Source organism: Diaphorina citri, unplaced genomic scaffold (genome assembly GCF_000475195.1).
Source record: "Diaphorina citri unplaced genomic scaffold, Diaci psyllid genome assembly version 1.1 scaffold4, whole genome shotgun sequence".
In the NCBI taxonomy this organism is placed as follows: Eukaryota; Metazoa; Arthropoda; class Insecta; order Hemiptera; family Psyllidae; genus Diaphorina; species Diaphorina citri.
In genome coordinates this window covers 475,830-493,299 of record NW_007377443.1, presented here as the reverse complement: position 1 = coordinate 493,299, position 17,470 = coordinate 475,830, and the positions used below count along the sequence as shown (strand labels likewise).

Here is a 17,470-nt window from a genome sequence, read left to right as displayed (position 1 = left end):
CCCGGGTTCGATGCCGACCATCGACAAAAATGTGCGCTCGTGTTGAGCCAGCACCTAATTGGGAAGTATTGTGACTATTGTGTCTCTTATCGCCCATCTGATGAGGGACATACTACGGGATGGACATGCTACGACACAGACCACAAGCGTTTAATGTAGCATATGTTTCATTGCTACGAAATAACGGCGGTGAAATAGGTAGGTACTCTTAAAAAAAAAATCCCTTTCTTCCCTCAACATTTACTTCCCCTATTTCAGGCACCTGACCAAACTGTATGATTCTCTGGCCAAACTCAAGTTCCGCCCAGGTAAGGATGGGAAGATCAATGTCAAGATAGCACAAGGCATGTATGCTAAGGATGGAGAGTATGTCGAGTTCAATGGAGATTGCGACTGTTCAGGACAGGCAAGTAATATCAGATCGTAAGCAGTATAAATAAGCACTATATATTTACCTACATATTTAGTTTGGCTGTCATTTGTTTGGTCTCCGGTCGGTGTCAAATGTGGACTCCCAATTTTATAAACTTGAAAATGTCCAATAAAGCCATTGAAACAAATTTCTAACCGTGAGATAGACAAAGCCAGCACCGAAATGATAGAGATGGAAGACGTGCTCAATAAACTCATGGAACAGGCAGCTCTGTTTGAAATTAACAAACCTGACTTCAAAGCCCTGGCCAACGCAAGGAAGGACTTGAAGATGGCTAAACTGATTTGGGATTACATTCTGGTCATCCAAGGTAAATCCCCAATTCAGTAGCTAAATCCCCATATTCATCATTTCATTCCGATGGATCTCCTAAAGGCCCATACCTATGGAAGTTTATACCCGAGATATAAGAAAATTTTGCAATGTGTTGAATATTAAATGCATAAAAAAATGGTCAAGCTCATTAATTTTCAATTTTTGCAAAATGGTGTTTAAAAAAAATTCTGGAACAAAGGAAAGTTAATGAAACCATGGCAGATATTGTATGTGTGTGTGTCTTCTACTTTTATTTTCAATTTGTTATGGTTTATTATTTCAGGCTGGATGTTGGATTGGAAGGAAACCTTGTGGAAGAAAATAGATTCGGAAGCTATGGATATGGAGCTCAAGAAATTTACCAAAGAGTTAAGAAGTAAGTCAAACCCCTTCACCTTCTTCTTCTCTCTCTCTCTCTCTCTCCTTCTCCCTCCCTCTCTTCCCAAAATATTCTCCCTTTGGAAAGAGGCTATAATAAAATACCTTTAAAGGACTAAAAATTAGGCCAATCAGTTATAAATCTTATGACAATATAATTACTTAAAATCTTACTTACTTACTCCGAGGTCTTCATAGATAGTGAGAGTCCCTGAGTTCTCACACCAGCCTTCTCCATTCTAGTCTGTCCTAGGTGTTGTTCTGCCAATCTTGTAGAATCCCCTCCTAGAAATTTTCCAGAGATATATATGTAAAAACCTTATTTTTATTGTTGTTATTTTCTACCCTCATCTCTTTCCCCCACAGCTCTCGACAAAGACCTGCGGAACTGGGACATCTTCCTTCAGCTAGAGAGCGAAATCAAGAACATGATTGCCGCTCTCAAAGCCGTCACTGAGCTGCAGAACCCCGCCATCCGAGACCGCCACTGGGAAGAGCTTATGTCCGTCACTAAAGTCAAGTTCAGCATTGACGACAGCACAACGCTCAAAGATCTACTCGACCTGGAACTGTACAAGTTTGAAGAGGAAGTAAAGACCATTGTGGACAAGAGTGTCAAGGAGCAACAGATGGAGAAGGTGTTGAAAGATTTCGACAAGGTAATATTTTGTGTCTTAGCAGTAGGAGATGATTGATGTATAACGCTAGAAGAATGTAAACGAAGCAAAGGTTAAAACGCATACACAGTTTCGTACTGAAACAGGCACTCAAAAATTACCGCTTGTACGAGTATCTAGGTCTTATTGGTGACCCCAACGGTCCAGCTTTCCAATCAATAATTTGAGGGACGTATTCAATTGTAGCCGGTTGGGTGATAATAATAATGCAGGTGGTGACTGGCGTTATTGGAACTGTTGATGGATGAGATGATAAATATCATTAGGAGTAGGTGTTAGGACACAAACGATTTCTACTGTTGTAACTTTCCAACTTGTATTTCAAGTCTAATTCCCTAGAACGCAAAGTCTCTAACTATAATTCGTAATTCTACTGGTAGTGAGTTCTATTTTAACTTGTATTTTATCTACTCTAGGTTTGGTCTACTCTGGAGTTCGAATATGACATTCACGCTAGAACCAAGACTCCGCTGTTACGTTGTAGTGAGGAACTCATTGAGATGCTAGAAGAAAATCAAGTGAGTTTTCCCTCTCTTTTCACCTCCTTCTGTCTCTCTCTCTCTCTCCTCTTTTCCTCCTTCTTCCATCTCTCTTCTCTCCCTCCCTCTCTCCTCTCTCCCTCCCTTTTTCCTAAAACTATTGAGAGGTAAATAGAAGCAATTCCTATGTCTGGAGAAGGTTTTTATTTTCTTAATGGTTTAATTTTAAAGGGTCCTTCTAAACAGATAGGGTTCGTTTTCGTTATCGAAAAGGCTGGTTTTCTCCTATCCCGTCTTCCTTAAAATTCACCAATCAAGTTGCTAAATGCATTAGTTTAAACTCAGAATATGGTGCTGGGTATTAATATAGGTACCTGGGTCAACACACGAAGATAAGTCTTACCTAAACATACTCTCCCCCTCAGTCCATGCTTTGTTTAATACGTATGTAGGTACATAGGTGGGTACCTACTTACCTTATCTAACTTTCTGGATTCTTGATCTAGATTTTATGAACTTTCATAGCTAATGACTTCGTTCCTCCCTGTTCCCTTTCTCAGATCAATCAACTGAATGCCCTCATAGTTCTATTGCTGGGAGAATTAACAGTTGGGGACAGACAAAAGATTATGACCATATGTACCATAGACGTTCACTCCAGAGATGTTGTAGCCAAGTTGATATTGCAGAAGATAGAATCCAGTGGTGCTTTCATGTGGCAGTCTCAGCTTAGACACAGGTATAGTAAAAACTTAGTAGCCTCCGTGGCCGAGTGGGTATCACACTAGGCTTGAAAATCAAAAGCCTCGCTTTCGATTCCCGGCGGAGTCAAAGTTTTTTCGGCTCTGTGCTTGGAGTTCGGGGTGCACTTAGCCTCGTGAGGACAATTGAGTAGTTACTTCAGTCGATTGGGGACCAGTGGCGGCATTACCAGTGTAAAATGATGATATTAGTAGATTAAAATTAATAGTAAAGGAAGCACTTAGTGATACCCACTAAAGTTGTGAAGAAATTCTCTGCTTTACCACAAAGATTCACGATTTGATAGTAAAGGAAGTACTGAGTAATGCTGGGATATCCACAAAAATTGTGAAGATGAGGTTCTTTGCTTTTCCACAAATAATTCATTGATTTTGATTGAAACTTATAAAAATGTTTCAGATGGGACAAAGAAGTGGGTGATTGTTTCGCGAACATTTGTGACGCGGAGTTCAAGTTTGATCATGAGTATCTTGGCTGTACACCACGTCTTGTTATTACACCTCTCACTGATAGGTGTTACATTACTTTGAGTCAGGTAAGACCTAATAGTTCCAATGACGGTAAGACTGCGCTTTGAATCTCGGTGGCGACATAAAATTTGGTCTTCATTTAAATTAGTAGCGACACAGGTTAGTTATGACTGTCTTGGACGTTCCTTTGGTCTTTGTCCATTATTCTTCCTTCAAATATTGAGTTGATAAAGTTATTGTGTCTGATGGGGCGATTAATCGATTTTGTAGTCCATAGGTATCATTTTTTTTAATGGCTTTCTTTTAAATGGCAGGGTTCTCCTGGAGTAGCTCTTCCACCAAACCATTATCATTCTCATTTGCGTAGGCAGTGTTTTAAATGCCTAGGCACCGTATTTTATTATGTTGTTTTATTGCAGAGTCTTCATTTGAACATGGGCGGTGCCCCTGCAGGCCCTGCTGGAACAGGCAAGACGGAAACTACTAAAGATCTGGGTAAAGCTATTGGCATTATGGTGTATGTGTTTAACTGTTCCGAACAGATGGATTATAGGGTAAGTGTAATCTCTATTGATCTCTTTCCCACCCCTCTCTTTCTCTCTCCCCTCCCTTTTCTCTCTCCCCTCTACTCTCTCTTTCTCTTTCTCTCTCTTCCCCTCAAACCTCCAGATTCTAACAACTCAGACTACTTAGGAGGAGGGAGATCATCTCAGTTTCCGAAAGGAAAATACACCTAAGGCCAGCCAATCTCTATTAGGTAGAACTGACAGGTACACCCGATCAGGTCCGTCTGTCAAGTCTACCTGATGAGCAGACACACTATAAGGTACACCTGACAGGCGGGCCTGACAGGTACACCTGATCAGGTCTACCTAATAGTGAGTGGCTGGCGTAAATTAAACGAAAAGTCATGGAGTTAAAACTTGTAACCTCACTCCGTTCGTTCCCTCCCCTCTAGTCTTGCGGTAACATCTACAAGGGCCTCGCTCAGACGGGAGCCTGGGGCTGTTTTGACGAGTTCAATCGGATCTCGGTAGAGGTACTATCTGTGGTAGCCGTACAGGTGAAGTCAGTGTTAGACTCGGTCAAAATGAGGAAGTCCCGGTTCAATTTCATGGGTGAAAATATCAAGCTGGTTACTACAGTGGGGATGTTTATTACCATGAATCCTGGGTATGCGGGCCGCGCTGAGCTACCTGAGAATTTGAAAGCTTTGTTCAGGTAAGAACTTGGCCTCGCCTGGTAAAGAGGAGGGCGTGGGTTCAATCCTAGCCTTGATAGATAATTTTGTACTGAAATATGAATTGAGAATCTAACTAGAATAATAGTGCATTCTCGGGCCTGCCTTGGTGGTGTAGTGGTCAAAACGCTCGCCTGGTAAACAGGAGGGCTTAGGTTCAATCCCAGCGGAGGTATGGAATTTTATCCTCAATATAATTTGAGAATTAAACCACAGTAATTGTAGTAGCCTACTGCTGGAGTAGAGGGACTTTTCAGTCCTATGCGAGCAGTATAAATAAGTACTATTATTATTCTTACTTACGTTCCGTGTTTTTATCAAGATAACTCATTTTCCAGACCTTGTGCCATGGTTGTACCCGACTTCGCTCTGATTTGCGAAATCATGTTGGTGTCAGAAGGTTTCCAAGAGGCACGTCTACTCTCTCGCAAATTCATCACTCTCTATTCTTTGTGTAAAGAGTTGCTATCCAAACAGGACCATTACGATTGGGGTCTGAGAGCCATCAAGTCTGTTTTGGTGGTGGCTGGCTCTTTGAAGGTAAGTTTTAGGCCAGCCATTCACTATCAGGTAGACTTGATCAGGTGTACCTGTCAGGTCTACCTGATAGTGAATGGCAAGCCCTATGTGATTGATCTGAGGGCTATCTTGTATAATAACACCACCTGCCTTTGTGGCGTAGTGGTCAAGACGATCGCCTGTTCGAACCCAGCCGACACATGAAATTTTAGCATTATTTATTTGAGAAAGTAACCACATGATAATGGAGTTCTAAGGGTTAGGTGGTAGAGAACGCCTCCGGCGTGGCGTTAACCTTAGAATTGGCTTACAGGGTGTCTACCAGACTGGAAAACCGGGAAAACCGGGAAAAGTCAGGGAATTTCATGGAGACTGGAAAAGTCAGGGAATTTCACGAAAAAGTGCCAAAAATCGAAAAAAGTCAGGGAATTTTTCAAAGCCTAAAAAAAGACAAAGAAAGATTTCAATTAAAAAAGTATGCAACCATGAAGGGGCAACATATAATCTCTCAAAAATTTCGCCTGCGGCGCTGAAATTTTGTCTCTTCATGAAAAAGTTTTGGGAATATTTCAAAGCCTATAAAACGAGAAAAGACTTTGGTCAGTAAAAAAAGTATGCAACCTTGAAGGAGCTACTTAAATTTTCTCGAAAAAAAATTTCGCCTGCGGCGTTGTCATTTTGTGTTCTATAGAAATGTATTGGGGGGATAACTATAGGCAATCTTGAAGGAGCTACTTAAATTTTCTCGAAAAAAATTTCGCCTGCGGCGCTGTCATTCTATGTTCTATAGAAATGTATTGGGGGGAATATCTATACTCGTCTTTTACACGTATTTAATTACATAAAAAACTGACACATGACAAGCTACAGGTTATATACTTACTGAAAAGTTTCGCCTGCGGCCCTGAAGATTACACCTTTGACAAGTCTGCTTCTCTTACTATTGTAGACCAAAATCTTCAAAAAATTCGCCTGCGGCGCCAAATTTTGTGTTTTTGAAGACTAAGTTTTTTAAAATTAGAGACCAAAATTTTCGCCTGTGGTCATAAAAAATTCAATTTCGTTAATTCTGGTTTCTATAAATTGTAGTTCCCAATTTTCAAAAATTTCGCCTGCGGCGCTGCTCATTTCCCCCTTTTTTGTGTTAACCTTCATCCCCCCAGGATTTGTGAATGTGTACACTGTATAATGACAAACTTCAGGTTCATGCTTTTTTAAAAAATTCTCCTGCGGAGTGAAGATTAGGATTTCGTGAATTTCTGAAGATTTTAGACCAAAATGTTCAAAAAATTTCGCCTGCGGCGCTGTTATTATATTCTATATTCTTATTATATTCTTAAAAAAATGCCAGTTCACTTATAGTAAATACCTATTAGGGGCCCAAAGCCAGATCAAAGAGAAATGGCTGTAGTAGTCTTGAGGTCATTATCTTGGTCAAAGGTCATTTATCTTGAAAAAATTTGGCCTGCGGCGCAGTTATTTCATGGTGCAAATGGAGGACTCAAGACCTTACCCTAGTCGGATAAAAAAGATTGAAGAAATTAACAGGCCTGAGCCATTGCTTGGTTGAGAACTGGCTGAATAACGTGACTGACTCCATGCGACGTACTGGTATACATTGTATGTCACTAGCAGTAGCTGCATATGATGAGAAGCCGAGAGAGCAGTGGCTATTCGACTATCCAGGACAGACTGCATTGTGTGGGACTCAGATTTGGTGGACCACAGAGGTCTCCATTTGTTTCGCCAGACTCGAGGAGGGGTATGAGAATGCGCTCAAAGATTATAACAAAAAGCAGGTAATTAAAACTATTGAGAGGTAAATAGAAGCAATTCCTATGTCTGGAGAAGGTTTTTATTTTCTTAATGGTTTAATTTTAAAGGGTCCTTCTGCTGGTTTTCTCCTATCCCGTCTTCCTTAAAATTCACCAATCAAGTTGCTAAATGCATTGGTTTAAACTCAGAATATGGTGCTGGGTATTAATATAGGTACCTGGGTCAACACACGAAGATTAGTCTTACCTAAACATACTCTCCCCCTCAGTCCATGCTTTGTTTAATACGTATGTAGGTACACAGGTGGGTACCTACTTACCTTATCTAACTTCCTGGATTCTTGATCTAGATTTTATGAACTTTCATAGTTCATCATAGGGTTTGCAGGCACGGGGAAGTCGTGTGTGTGGAAGACCCTATATAAGACCTATGTGAATGCTAAGAAGAAGCCCATGTATAATGACTTGGAACCGAAAGCTGTCACCAATGATGAACTGTTTGGCATCATTAATCCTTCGACGCGAGAGTGGAAAGATGGTAGGTATAGTGATAGTGGATTCTTGTTCATACCCATGACACTTATCAAGGAACTAGCGCTTCGCACAACTTTACCTTTAGCCACAGGTCGCTCAAATTTTGCAGACAGCTTCCATAGTTAATGATGATCAAAAGTGTTCGCTTTTGATGTTCGCTTAGGCCTTTAGATTTCAGCCAAAGTCGCTCGAACTTGGCATAGAGATTCGATAAATTATCTAGATCAAAAGTATCCTTGGGCCTTGTTTCCAGAAGTTACGGTTCATTGTTGGGTGATTGTTTCGCGAACATTTGTGACGCGGAGTTCAAGTTTGATCATGAGTATCTTGGCTGTACACCACGTCTTGTTATTACACCTCTCACTGATAGGTGTTACATTACTTTGAGTCAGGTAAGACCTAATAGTTCCAATGACGGTAAGACTGCGCTTTGAATCTCGGTGGCGACATAAAATTTGGTCTTCATTTAAATTAGTAGCGACACAGGTTAGTTATGACTGTCTTGGACGTTCCTTTGGTCTTTGTCCATTATTCTTCCTTCAAATATTGAGTTGATAAAGTTATTGTGTCTGATGGGGCGATTAATCGATTTTGTAGTCCATAGGTATCATTTTTTTTAATGGCTTTCTTTTAAATGGCAGGGTTCTCCTGGAGTAGCTCTTCCACCAAACCATTATCATTCTCATTTGCGTAGGCAGTGTTTTAAATGCCTAGGCACCGTATTTTATTATGTTGTTTTATTGCAGAGTCTTCATTTGAACATGGGCGGTGCCCCTGCAGGCCCTGCTGGAACAGGCAAGACGGAAACTACTAAAGATCTGGGTAAAGCTATTGGCATTATGGTGTATGTGTTTAACTGTTCCGAACAGATGGATTATAGGGTAAGTGTAATCTCTATTGATCTCTTTCCCACCCCTCTCTTTCTCTCTCCCCTCCCTTTTCTCTCTCCCCTCTACTCTCTCTTTCTCTTTCTCTCTCTTCCCCTCAAACCTCCAGATTCTAACAACTCAGACTACTTAGGAGGAGGGAGATCATCTCAGTTTCCGAAAGGAAAATACACCTAAGGCCAGCCAATCTCTATTAGGTAGAACTGACAGGTACACCCGATCAGGTCCGTCTGTCAAGTCTACCTGATGAGCAGACACACTATAAGGTACACCTGACAGGCGGGCCTGACAGGTACACCTGATCAGGTCTACCTAATAGTGAGTGGCTGGCGTAAATTAAACGAAAAGTCATGGAGTTAAAACTTGTAACCTCACTCCGTTCGTTCCCTCCCCTCTAGTCTTGCGGTAACATCTACAAGGGCCTCGCTCAGACGGGAGCCTGGGGCTGTTTTGACGAGTTCAATCGGATCTCGGTAGAGGTACTATCTGTGGTAGCCGTACAGGTGAAGTCAGTGTTAGACTCGGTCAAAATGAGGAAGTCCCGGTTCAATTTCATGGGTGAATCTAGTCTTGCGGTAACATCTACAAGGGCCTCGCTCAGACGGGAGCCTGGGGCTGTTTTGACGAGTTCAATCGGATCTCGGTAGAGGTGCTATCTGTGGTAGCCGTACAGGTCAAGTCAGTGTTGGACTCGGTCAAAATGAGGAAGTCCCGGTTCAATTTCATGGGTGAGAATATCAAGCTGGTTACTACAGTGGGGATGTTTATTACCATGAATCCTGGGTATGCGGGCCGCGCTGAGCTACCTGAGAATTTGAAAGCTTTGTTCAGGTAAGAACTTGGCCTCGCCTGGTAAAGAGGAGGGCGTGGGTTCAATCCTAGCCTTGATAGATAATTTTGTACTGAAATATGAATTGAGAATCTAACTAGAATAATAGTGCATTCTCGGTCCTGCCTCGGTGGTGTAGCGGTCAAAACGCTCGCTTGGTAAACAGGAGGGCTTAGGTTCAATCCCAGCGGAGGTATGGAGTTTTATCCTCAATATAATTTGAGAATTTAACCACAGTCATTGTAGTAGCCTACTGCTGGAGTAAAGGGACTTTTTAGTCCTATGCGAGTAGTAAAAATAAGCAGGGCGTGGGTTCAATCCTAGCCTTGATAGATAATTTTGTACTGAAATATGAATTGAGAATCTAACTAGAATAATAGTGCATTCTCGGGCCTGCCTTGGTGGTGTAGTGGTCAAAACGCTCGCCTGGTAAACAGGAGGGCTTAGGTTCAATCCCAGCGGAGGTATGGAATTTTATCCTCAATATAATTTGAGAATTAAACCACAGTAATTGTAGTAGCCTACTGCTGGAGTAGAGGGACTTTTCAGTCCTATGCGAGCAGTATAAATAAGTACTATTATTATTCTTACTTACGTTCCGTGTTTTTATCAAGATAACTCATTTTCCAGACCTTGTGCCATGGTTGTACCCGACTTCGCTCTGATTTGCGAAATCATGTTGGTGTCAGAAGGTTTCCAAGAGGCACGTCTACTCTCTCGCAAATTCATCACTCTCTATTCTTTGTGTAAAGAGTTGCTATCCAAACAGGACCATTACGATTGGGGTCTGAGAGCCATCAAGTCTGTTTTGGTGGTGGCTGGCTCTTTGAAGGTAAGTTTTAGGCCAGCCATTCACTATCAGGTAGACTTGATCAGGTGTACCTGTCAGGTCTACCTGATAGTGAATGGCAAGCCCTATGTGATTGATCTGAGGGCTATCTTGTATAATAACACCACCTGCCTTTGTGGCGTAGTGGTCAAGACGATCGCCTGTTCGAACCCAGCCGACACATGAAATTTTAGCATTATTTATTTGAGAAAGTAACCACATGATAATGGAGTTCTAAGGGTTAGGTGGTAGAGAACGCCTCCGGCGTGGCGTTAACCTTAGAATTGGCCTTTTTAAAGCTGTGATACCCACAAGGGTTTGTCCATTCAAAGTGAAAAAGCCACATATCTTGATAACCCGCAATGATGCCCACAAAGTTGTAAAAAGACTATCTGACTATTTACCACCTGAACCGCAGTCAACCATCGTGAGGACTTGTGCTTATTCTTTAAAAGCGGAGCGAACCCTTTGAAAATCTGCCAGCTAGCTAGGCTGGTCAGGGTTAGCTGTTCTCCTTCCTGTTTCTAGACCCACAGTTAGACAAATCTACTCTATGTCTCTCTCTAAAAAAAAAAAAAAAAATGAAATATATTTTTTCTTTATTCTGCCATCACCATTCGGCTACAGCTGAAGCCGCTAGAACAACAACAACACCACCCACAAATAATTCATGATTTGATTTCATGTATTCCACTCTCCTCAGGTATGAAATCTACTTCGTGTTCGCGTGCATTTGGGCGTTCGGATCGGCCACGTTCCAAGACCAGTTGGTAGACTGGCGTAACGAATTCTCCAAGTGGTGGATTAACGAGTTCAAATCCGTCAAGTTCCCGGCTACGGGGCCCGTGTTCAACTATTTCATTCATGAGGAAACCAAGAAGTTTTTGCCGTGGACGGATATGGTGTTGGAGTTTGAGCTGGACCCGGACATACCCCTGCAGTCCCAGATTGTGGACACGGCTGAAACGACCCGGGTCCGATACTTCATGAATCTGTTCATACCCAAAAGGTAAAACAAATGCGAATCGGGATTTGCTTGTGTGTTCTGTTGTATAAATGAGGTCTTCTCGTCCGGATTATTGAACATTAAACGGCCAGCCTAATTAACTTAGAGGGTAAGCGCTAGGCCGCGGATTTGATTCCTGCCCGGGGTGATTTTTATCCTGAACGGATAATGTTCGTTCTCGGAACGACTAGCTTTTTCCTTTCCTGTCTTCCTTCTCTCTGCGATTTCGGGACTTTAGCAGTTTACAGGTCCCTCTATCAAACTGAAATGTAGCTAATAGAAATTGAAAAAAACGATAAAGAATACATTATGTATTTTCTCTCCCCAGGAAACCAGTGATGTTAATCGGTAATGCGGGGTCCGGGAAAGGAGACTGGAAATTTTGAAAAATTGGACTGGAAAACCGGGAAAAGTCAGGGAATTTTATTTTTCCATTTTGGTAGACACCCTGGGCTTAGCTTCGTCTTAGAATCAGCCAAACTCCATACACAAAAAGCCCACTTTCAGGCTTAAGTGTAGAGGCGAACAGTCCTAAAAGTTGGGTTAAACTTACACGAATCTATGCTCTTAGAATCCAGCTTGAATAATCACTTACTATAATTGGTAAGTGATAAATCATTAGTAAGGGATGGGAAAAAAGTGCAAAAACGTTCAATCCAGCTTCCAAAAGGAATACTTCACTGCTACTGTTATACGCCTGTTCCCACTTTTCGTGAGTTTCATCCGATTTTCCCCCGCTGAATGTTCTGTAGGCAATGTAATTTAAATGAGAGTGTTCCCACATCACACGACACGATTTTTCCCCGAACAACAAATAGGAACGGGCCTAATTACCTTACCAACCTCGTCCACACTTGTTTCCTAGCGCGGAGACAGGCAACGTCCAGAAGATCAAGTCCTCATGCGTGCTTTGCGTGACTTTAACATACCCAAGATCATCACAGAGGATTTACAAGTGTTCATGGGACTTATTGGAGATCTGTTCCCCGCTCTGGATGTGCCTAGGAAGCGAGATATTGACTTTGAGAAGCAAGTTAGACAGGCAACTATCGATATGAAACTACAACCTGAGGACTCTTTTATACTAAAGGTAAAGAATAGAATAGAATATACCTTGTTTTTCCTGCTGGGATAGGTCTGCTGAGAAGAAGACTCTTCTTAATATGGAAATGGAAATTTTTGATGCAGATGACAGAGGCTCAATAAGGGAAAATGATAACAATTTGCTTTTTGTTTAACAAAATTAGTGTTGTGTCTATTCTTAAAACCTACCCAACTTAACATTTGTTAGAACCTAGCTATTTAGGACAAAGAGCGCTCCGGGTGGGAATCGAACCCGTGACCTAGCGCTTACAAGGGGCGCTACCTTCCAAACTAACTAGGCTGTGATTTCATTTCAGGTTGTACAACTGGTAGAGTTATTCGCCGTTCGTCACTCGGTGTTCATCATAGGGTTTGCAGGCACGGGGAAGTCGTGTGTGTGGAAGACCCTGTACAAGACCTATGTGAATGCTAAGAAGAAGCCCATGTACAATGACTTGGAGCCGAAAGCTGTCACCAATGATGAACTGTTTGGCATCATTAATCCTTCGACGCGAGAGTGGAAAGATGGTAGGTATAGTGCTAGTGGATTCTTGTTCATACCCATGACACTTATCAAGGAACTAGCACTTCGCACGACTTTACCTTTAGCCACAGGTCGCTCAAGTTTTGCAGACAGCTTCCATAATTAATGATGATCAAAAGTGTCCGCGGGCCGGACCTCGAGAAATGTCCGGTTCGGCCGCTATCTAACGCCAAATCTTTGAAAAAGCTCAAAAAGAGTTCGCAATGCTCAGGCCTTTAGATTTCAGCCAAAATCGCTCGAACTTGGCACAGAGATTCGATAAATTATCTAGATCAAAAGTATCCTTGGGCCCTGTTTCCAGAAGTTACGGTTCATTGAATTGTATGATTGCAGGACTATTCTCCTGTCTTATTAGAGAGCAGGCTCAATCTACCGGAGACGGACCCAAATGGATGGTCATGGATGGAGACATAGATCCAATGTGGATCGAATCTCTCAATACTGTCATGGATGATAATAAGGTAGATTTCAGCTACTGAAGGCCGGGGGCTACAAAGTAATAGTAATATTTGTGCTTCATTTATTATTAAATTTTGAAATAACATGACAATAAAAAAGTAAATTTAAACGTGTGACAGCACTACCACCAGTGCACCCAACCCCCCCAGGGCCAACAGAAGGACGCGTGGAGGATGAGGGTGTCCCCCTCATATCCCCCCCCCCACCCATCGACCCCAAAAGGGATGGGAAGACTAGAATTACCACACTAAAGAGTGAGTTTAAACTCTGTTTAAGTTTTAATCTCGGTTTAAGCAATCTGATTGGGTGTTTTTTATTTATTATTATTATTATTTTTTTTTTTTTAATTTTTAATAAATCAACCAATCAGATTGCTAAATCCGAGAGTTAAACTTACCGTTATTCTTTAGGTCCTCACTCTAGCTAGTAACGAGAGAATCGCCCTCACGCCTTCCATGCGGTTACTGTTCGAGATTTCCAATCTGAGGACCGCAACTCCCGCCACGGTATCCCGTGCTGGTATTTTATACATTAATCCACAAGATTTGGGATGGAACCCGTAAGTATAATCTAATTAGAAATCAATTCAATTATAATGTCTTTTTATAGGTTTAACGCTATACAGTAAAGCTGCCAAGGTTTTTAGTGACGGGGCTTGTACCTTCCATATGGTTACAAGTTGTTTGCCTCTTTATATCAACCTCACCCAGCCTTGAAGCCTGTTTACATTTGTCGTTCGGAAAAAAAATCGTGTCGTGTGTAGTGTGAACACTCTCATTTAAATTACATTGCCTACAGGACAAAAAAAAATCGAATGAAACTCACGACAAGTGGGAACAGGCTCTTCGTGGGGCCAGGAAAAGCCAGCAGCACGCCTTTGTTAATATAGTCACCCAACGTTGCTTAACCTCAGTGATACATTGAGGACTGGTGCATTCAACGTTCTACCTCCGGTGGCTCTAAAAGTTAGGGTTCCTTTTATTTCAGCTACGTACTGAGTTGGACAGATACTCGGGAGAGCGAGTCGGAGAAGAACATACTCATGGGTCTATTTGACAAATTAACACCGCGGACCTCGTACTACAACTAGCCATAGGAATGCATACCAAGCTAGCTCAGACATTCCTGCCCACAGCTGTCAAGTTCCATTATATTTGGAATCTGCGTGACTTGGACAATGTATTCCAGGTAATATGTTTTTGATTGATCGGAGCGAGATTTCTCACTGGTCAAGTTACCACAGGATTTAGTTTATGGGAGCATTGAGCTATTATTATTTAAGTCAACGCGACGATACAGCTTAACTCCATAGACAAAAAGCCCCCACTCTGAGGCTTAGGTGTAGGACCAAGAACCCTAAAGGATGAGTTAAGCTTCTACGAAGTCGAAGATAAAATGAGATCCAAGTTTTAACTTGGTGATATTGTATTTATTCTAACTAGGTATATATTTTTTCCCCTCCCAATGCTGAGTCCGACTTTGATGACATTTGATAGGTAAGAAGGTTTTCTACTAAAAAATTGCACTTTTTACATCGATCTCCTCAGATTTTCAACACAAAGGATTTTTTCTCAATGTTAGGTGAGAAAGTTACCACTGGAGTCTAGCTAGGCGATACTTTTCCACGTGTGTTGATTTTAACACCGCGGACCTCGTACTACAACTAGCCATAGGAATGCATACCAAGCTAGCTCAGACATTCCTGCCCACAGCTGTCAAGTTCCACTATATTTGGAATCTGCGTGACTTGGACAATGTATTCCAGGTAATATGTTTTTGATTGATCGGAGCGAGATTTCATTCTGGTCAAGTTACCACAGGATTTAGATTATGGGAGCATTGAGCTATAATTATGTAGTTTACCACGTTTTAAGTCAACGCGACGATAAAGCTTAACTCCATAGACAAAAAGCCCCCACTCCGAGGCTTAGGTGTAGGGGCCAAGAGCCCTAAAGGATGAGTTAAGCTTCTACGAAGTCGAAGATAAAATGAGATCCAAGTTTTAACTTGGTGATATTGTATTTATTCTAACTAGGTATATATTTTTTCCCCTCCCAATGCTGAGTCCGATTTTGATGACATTTCATAGGTAAGAAGGTTTTCTACTAAAAAAAAAATGCACTTTTTAAATCGATCTCCTCAGATTTTCAACACAAAGGATTTTTTCTCAATGTTAGGTGAGAAAGTTACCACTGGAGTCTAGCTAGACGATACTTTTCCACGTGTGTTGATTTATAGGGAATGTTATTTGCATCGGGTGATTGTGTACGGAGCAGCAGTCAGCTAGTCAGGCTCTGGATGCATGAAGCATCGCGTGTCTACGGAGACAAGATGGTAGATAAGAAGGACATTGAAACTTTCAACAAAATGCTTGTTGAAAATATAAAGAAGGTTTTCGCCGTAAGTAGATATTTTATTCTTTTTTTAAATACGAGTTCACCCCCCAAAAATAATACTTTCTTGTTGAAAATTGAACGCCAAAAACTGATTTCTAAAAAGATAATTACCAAAATCACATTTGAGCCCCTGCAGATTGTCTCATTTTGTCATAAAAATTTGATACCTTTCGCTTCTTAAACTATGAATATTTTCTTGGCGTTTAATTTTCAACACGAAATGTTCTTTTGAGGGATATCACTATTTTTTCATCAAAACTTTTTTTTTATCTTTGGATTTGTTAGTTCTGTGTTTTGAATGAAGTTCAGTGTTGAGCCTATTTACTCCTTATATTGGTGAGTACAGGTTTGTGGCGCAATATTAAACGAAATGGGAATTCAATTCTTTGAAAATGTCTGCTTTGACAAAATCATTTCTTTCCTTTCCCACATTGGAAAAAATAAGGGAATAAAATAGAATAAAATTTAGAATAAGATGTTATGCTCTCTACTGGAGTGTCTACTGGTACCTCCTAATATCACCAAGGATTGTCCTAAAGATTGGTAAGTCTTGTTTAATATACTACCTTCTGATCTTAGTCAGTCGAAATAAAGGATAAACAGATATCTTTATTCTACTCAGGAAACTCCTTGAGTGGGTATCACACTAGGGTCACTTTTTAAAGCTGTGATACCCACAAGGGTTTGTCCATTCAAAGTGAAAAAGCCACATATCTTGATAACCCGCAATGATGCCCACAAAGACTATCTGACTATTTACCACCTGAACCGCAGTCAACCATCGTGAGGACTTGTGCTTATTCTTTAAAAGCGGAGCGAACCCTTTGAAAATCTGCCAGCTAGCTAGGCTGGTCAGGGTTAGCTGTTCTCCTTCCTGTTTCTAGACCCACAGTTAGACAAATCTACTCTATGTCTCTAAAAAAAGAAATACGTTATTTCTTTATTCTGCCATCACCATTCGGCTACAGCTGAAGCCGCTAGAACAACAACAACACCACCCACAAATAATTCATGATTTGATTTCATGTATTCCACTCTCCTCAGGTATGAAATCTACTTCGTGTTCGCGTGCATTTGGGCGTTCGGATCGGCCACGTTCCAAGACCAGTTGGTAGACTGGCGTAACGAATTCTCCAAGTGGTGGATTAACGAGTTCAAATCCGTCAAGTTCCCGGCTACGGGGCCCGTGTTCAACTATTTCATTCATGAGGAAACCAAGAAGTTTTTGCCGTGGACGGATATGGTGTTGGAGTTTGAGCTGGACCCGGACATACCCCTGCAGTCCCAGATTGTGGACACGGCTGAAACGACCCGGGTCCGATACTTCATGAATCTGTTCATACCCAAAAGGTAAAACAAATGCGAATCGGGATTTGCTTGTGTGTTCTGTTGTATAAATGAGGTCTTCTCGTCCGGATTATTGAACATTAAACGGCCAGCCTAATTAACTTAGAGGGTAAGCGCTAGGCCGCGGATTTGATTCCTGCCCGGGGTGATTTTTATCCTGAACGGATAATGTTCGTTCTCGGAACGACTAGCTTTTTCCTTTCCTGTCTTCCTTCTCTCTGCGATTTCGGGACTTTAGCAGTTTACAGGTCCCTCTATCAAACTGAAATGTAGCTAATAGAAAGTGAAAAAACGATAAGGAATATATTATGTATTTTCTCTCCCCAGGAAACCAGTGATGTTAATCGGTAATGCGGGGTCCGGCAAATCCATTCTGATCAACAAGATGTTATCCTCTCTTCCTCCTGAGACGTATGCTTTGACATCTGTACCTTTCAACTTCTATACTTCGTCAGGTAAGTTATATCCGATTGATACTTGACCGAACCGAGAACCGATTGACCACTAC

The 17,470-nt window shown here is 41.5% G+C and overlaps 2 protein-coding genes across 2 annotated transcripts in view; both read left to right on the top strand.

Moving 5' to 3' along the window:
• Window positions 1–17,470, top strand: part of LOC103522333 (dynein beta chain, ciliary-like) — a 73,747-nt gene that overhangs the window by 32,758 nt on the left and 23,519 nt on the right. Inside the window, exons 39-55 of the mRNA XM_026829949.1 lie at window positions 259–405; window positions 6,838–7,072; window positions 7,418–7,590; window positions 7,836–7,974; window positions 8,329–8,463; window positions 9,038–9,300; window positions 9,929–10,130; window positions 11,999–12,223; window positions 12,534–12,744; window positions 13,094–13,221; window positions 13,630–13,778; window positions 14,207–14,308; window positions 14,810–14,984; window positions 15,458–15,619; window positions 16,091–16,158; window positions 16,660–16,965; window positions 17,290–17,417. Of these exons, the coding sequence (XP_026685750.1) occupies window positions 259–405; window positions 6,838–7,072; window positions 7,418–7,590; window positions 7,836–7,974; window positions 8,329–8,463; window positions 9,038–9,300; window positions 9,929–10,130; window positions 11,999–12,223; window positions 12,534–12,744; window positions 13,094–13,221; window positions 13,630–13,778; window positions 14,207–14,308; window positions 14,810–14,984; window positions 15,458–15,619; window positions 16,091–16,158; window positions 16,660–16,965; window positions 17,290–17,417 (2,948 nt within the window). The remainder of the gene's footprint in view (window positions 1–258; window positions 406–6,837; window positions 7,073–7,417; window positions 7,591–7,835; window positions 7,975–8,328; window positions 8,464–9,037; window positions 9,301–9,928; window positions 10,131–11,998; window positions 12,224–12,533; window positions 12,745–13,093; window positions 13,222–13,629; window positions 13,779–14,206; window positions 14,309–14,809; window positions 14,985–15,457; window positions 15,620–16,090; window positions 16,159–16,659; window positions 16,966–17,289; window positions 17,418–17,470) is intronic.
• LOC103520358 (dynein heavy chain 17, axonemal-like) lies at window positions 2,846–4,739 on the top strand. The gene is made up of 4 exons (XM_008485471.3): window positions 2,846–3,021; window positions 3,444–3,579; window positions 3,934–4,068; window positions 4,473–4,739. The coding sequence occupies exons 1-4, from the start codon at window positions 2,912–2,914 to the stop codon at window positions 4,737–4,739; spliced, it is 648 nt and encodes a 215-aa protein (XP_008483693.1). The 5' UTR covers window positions 2,846–2,911.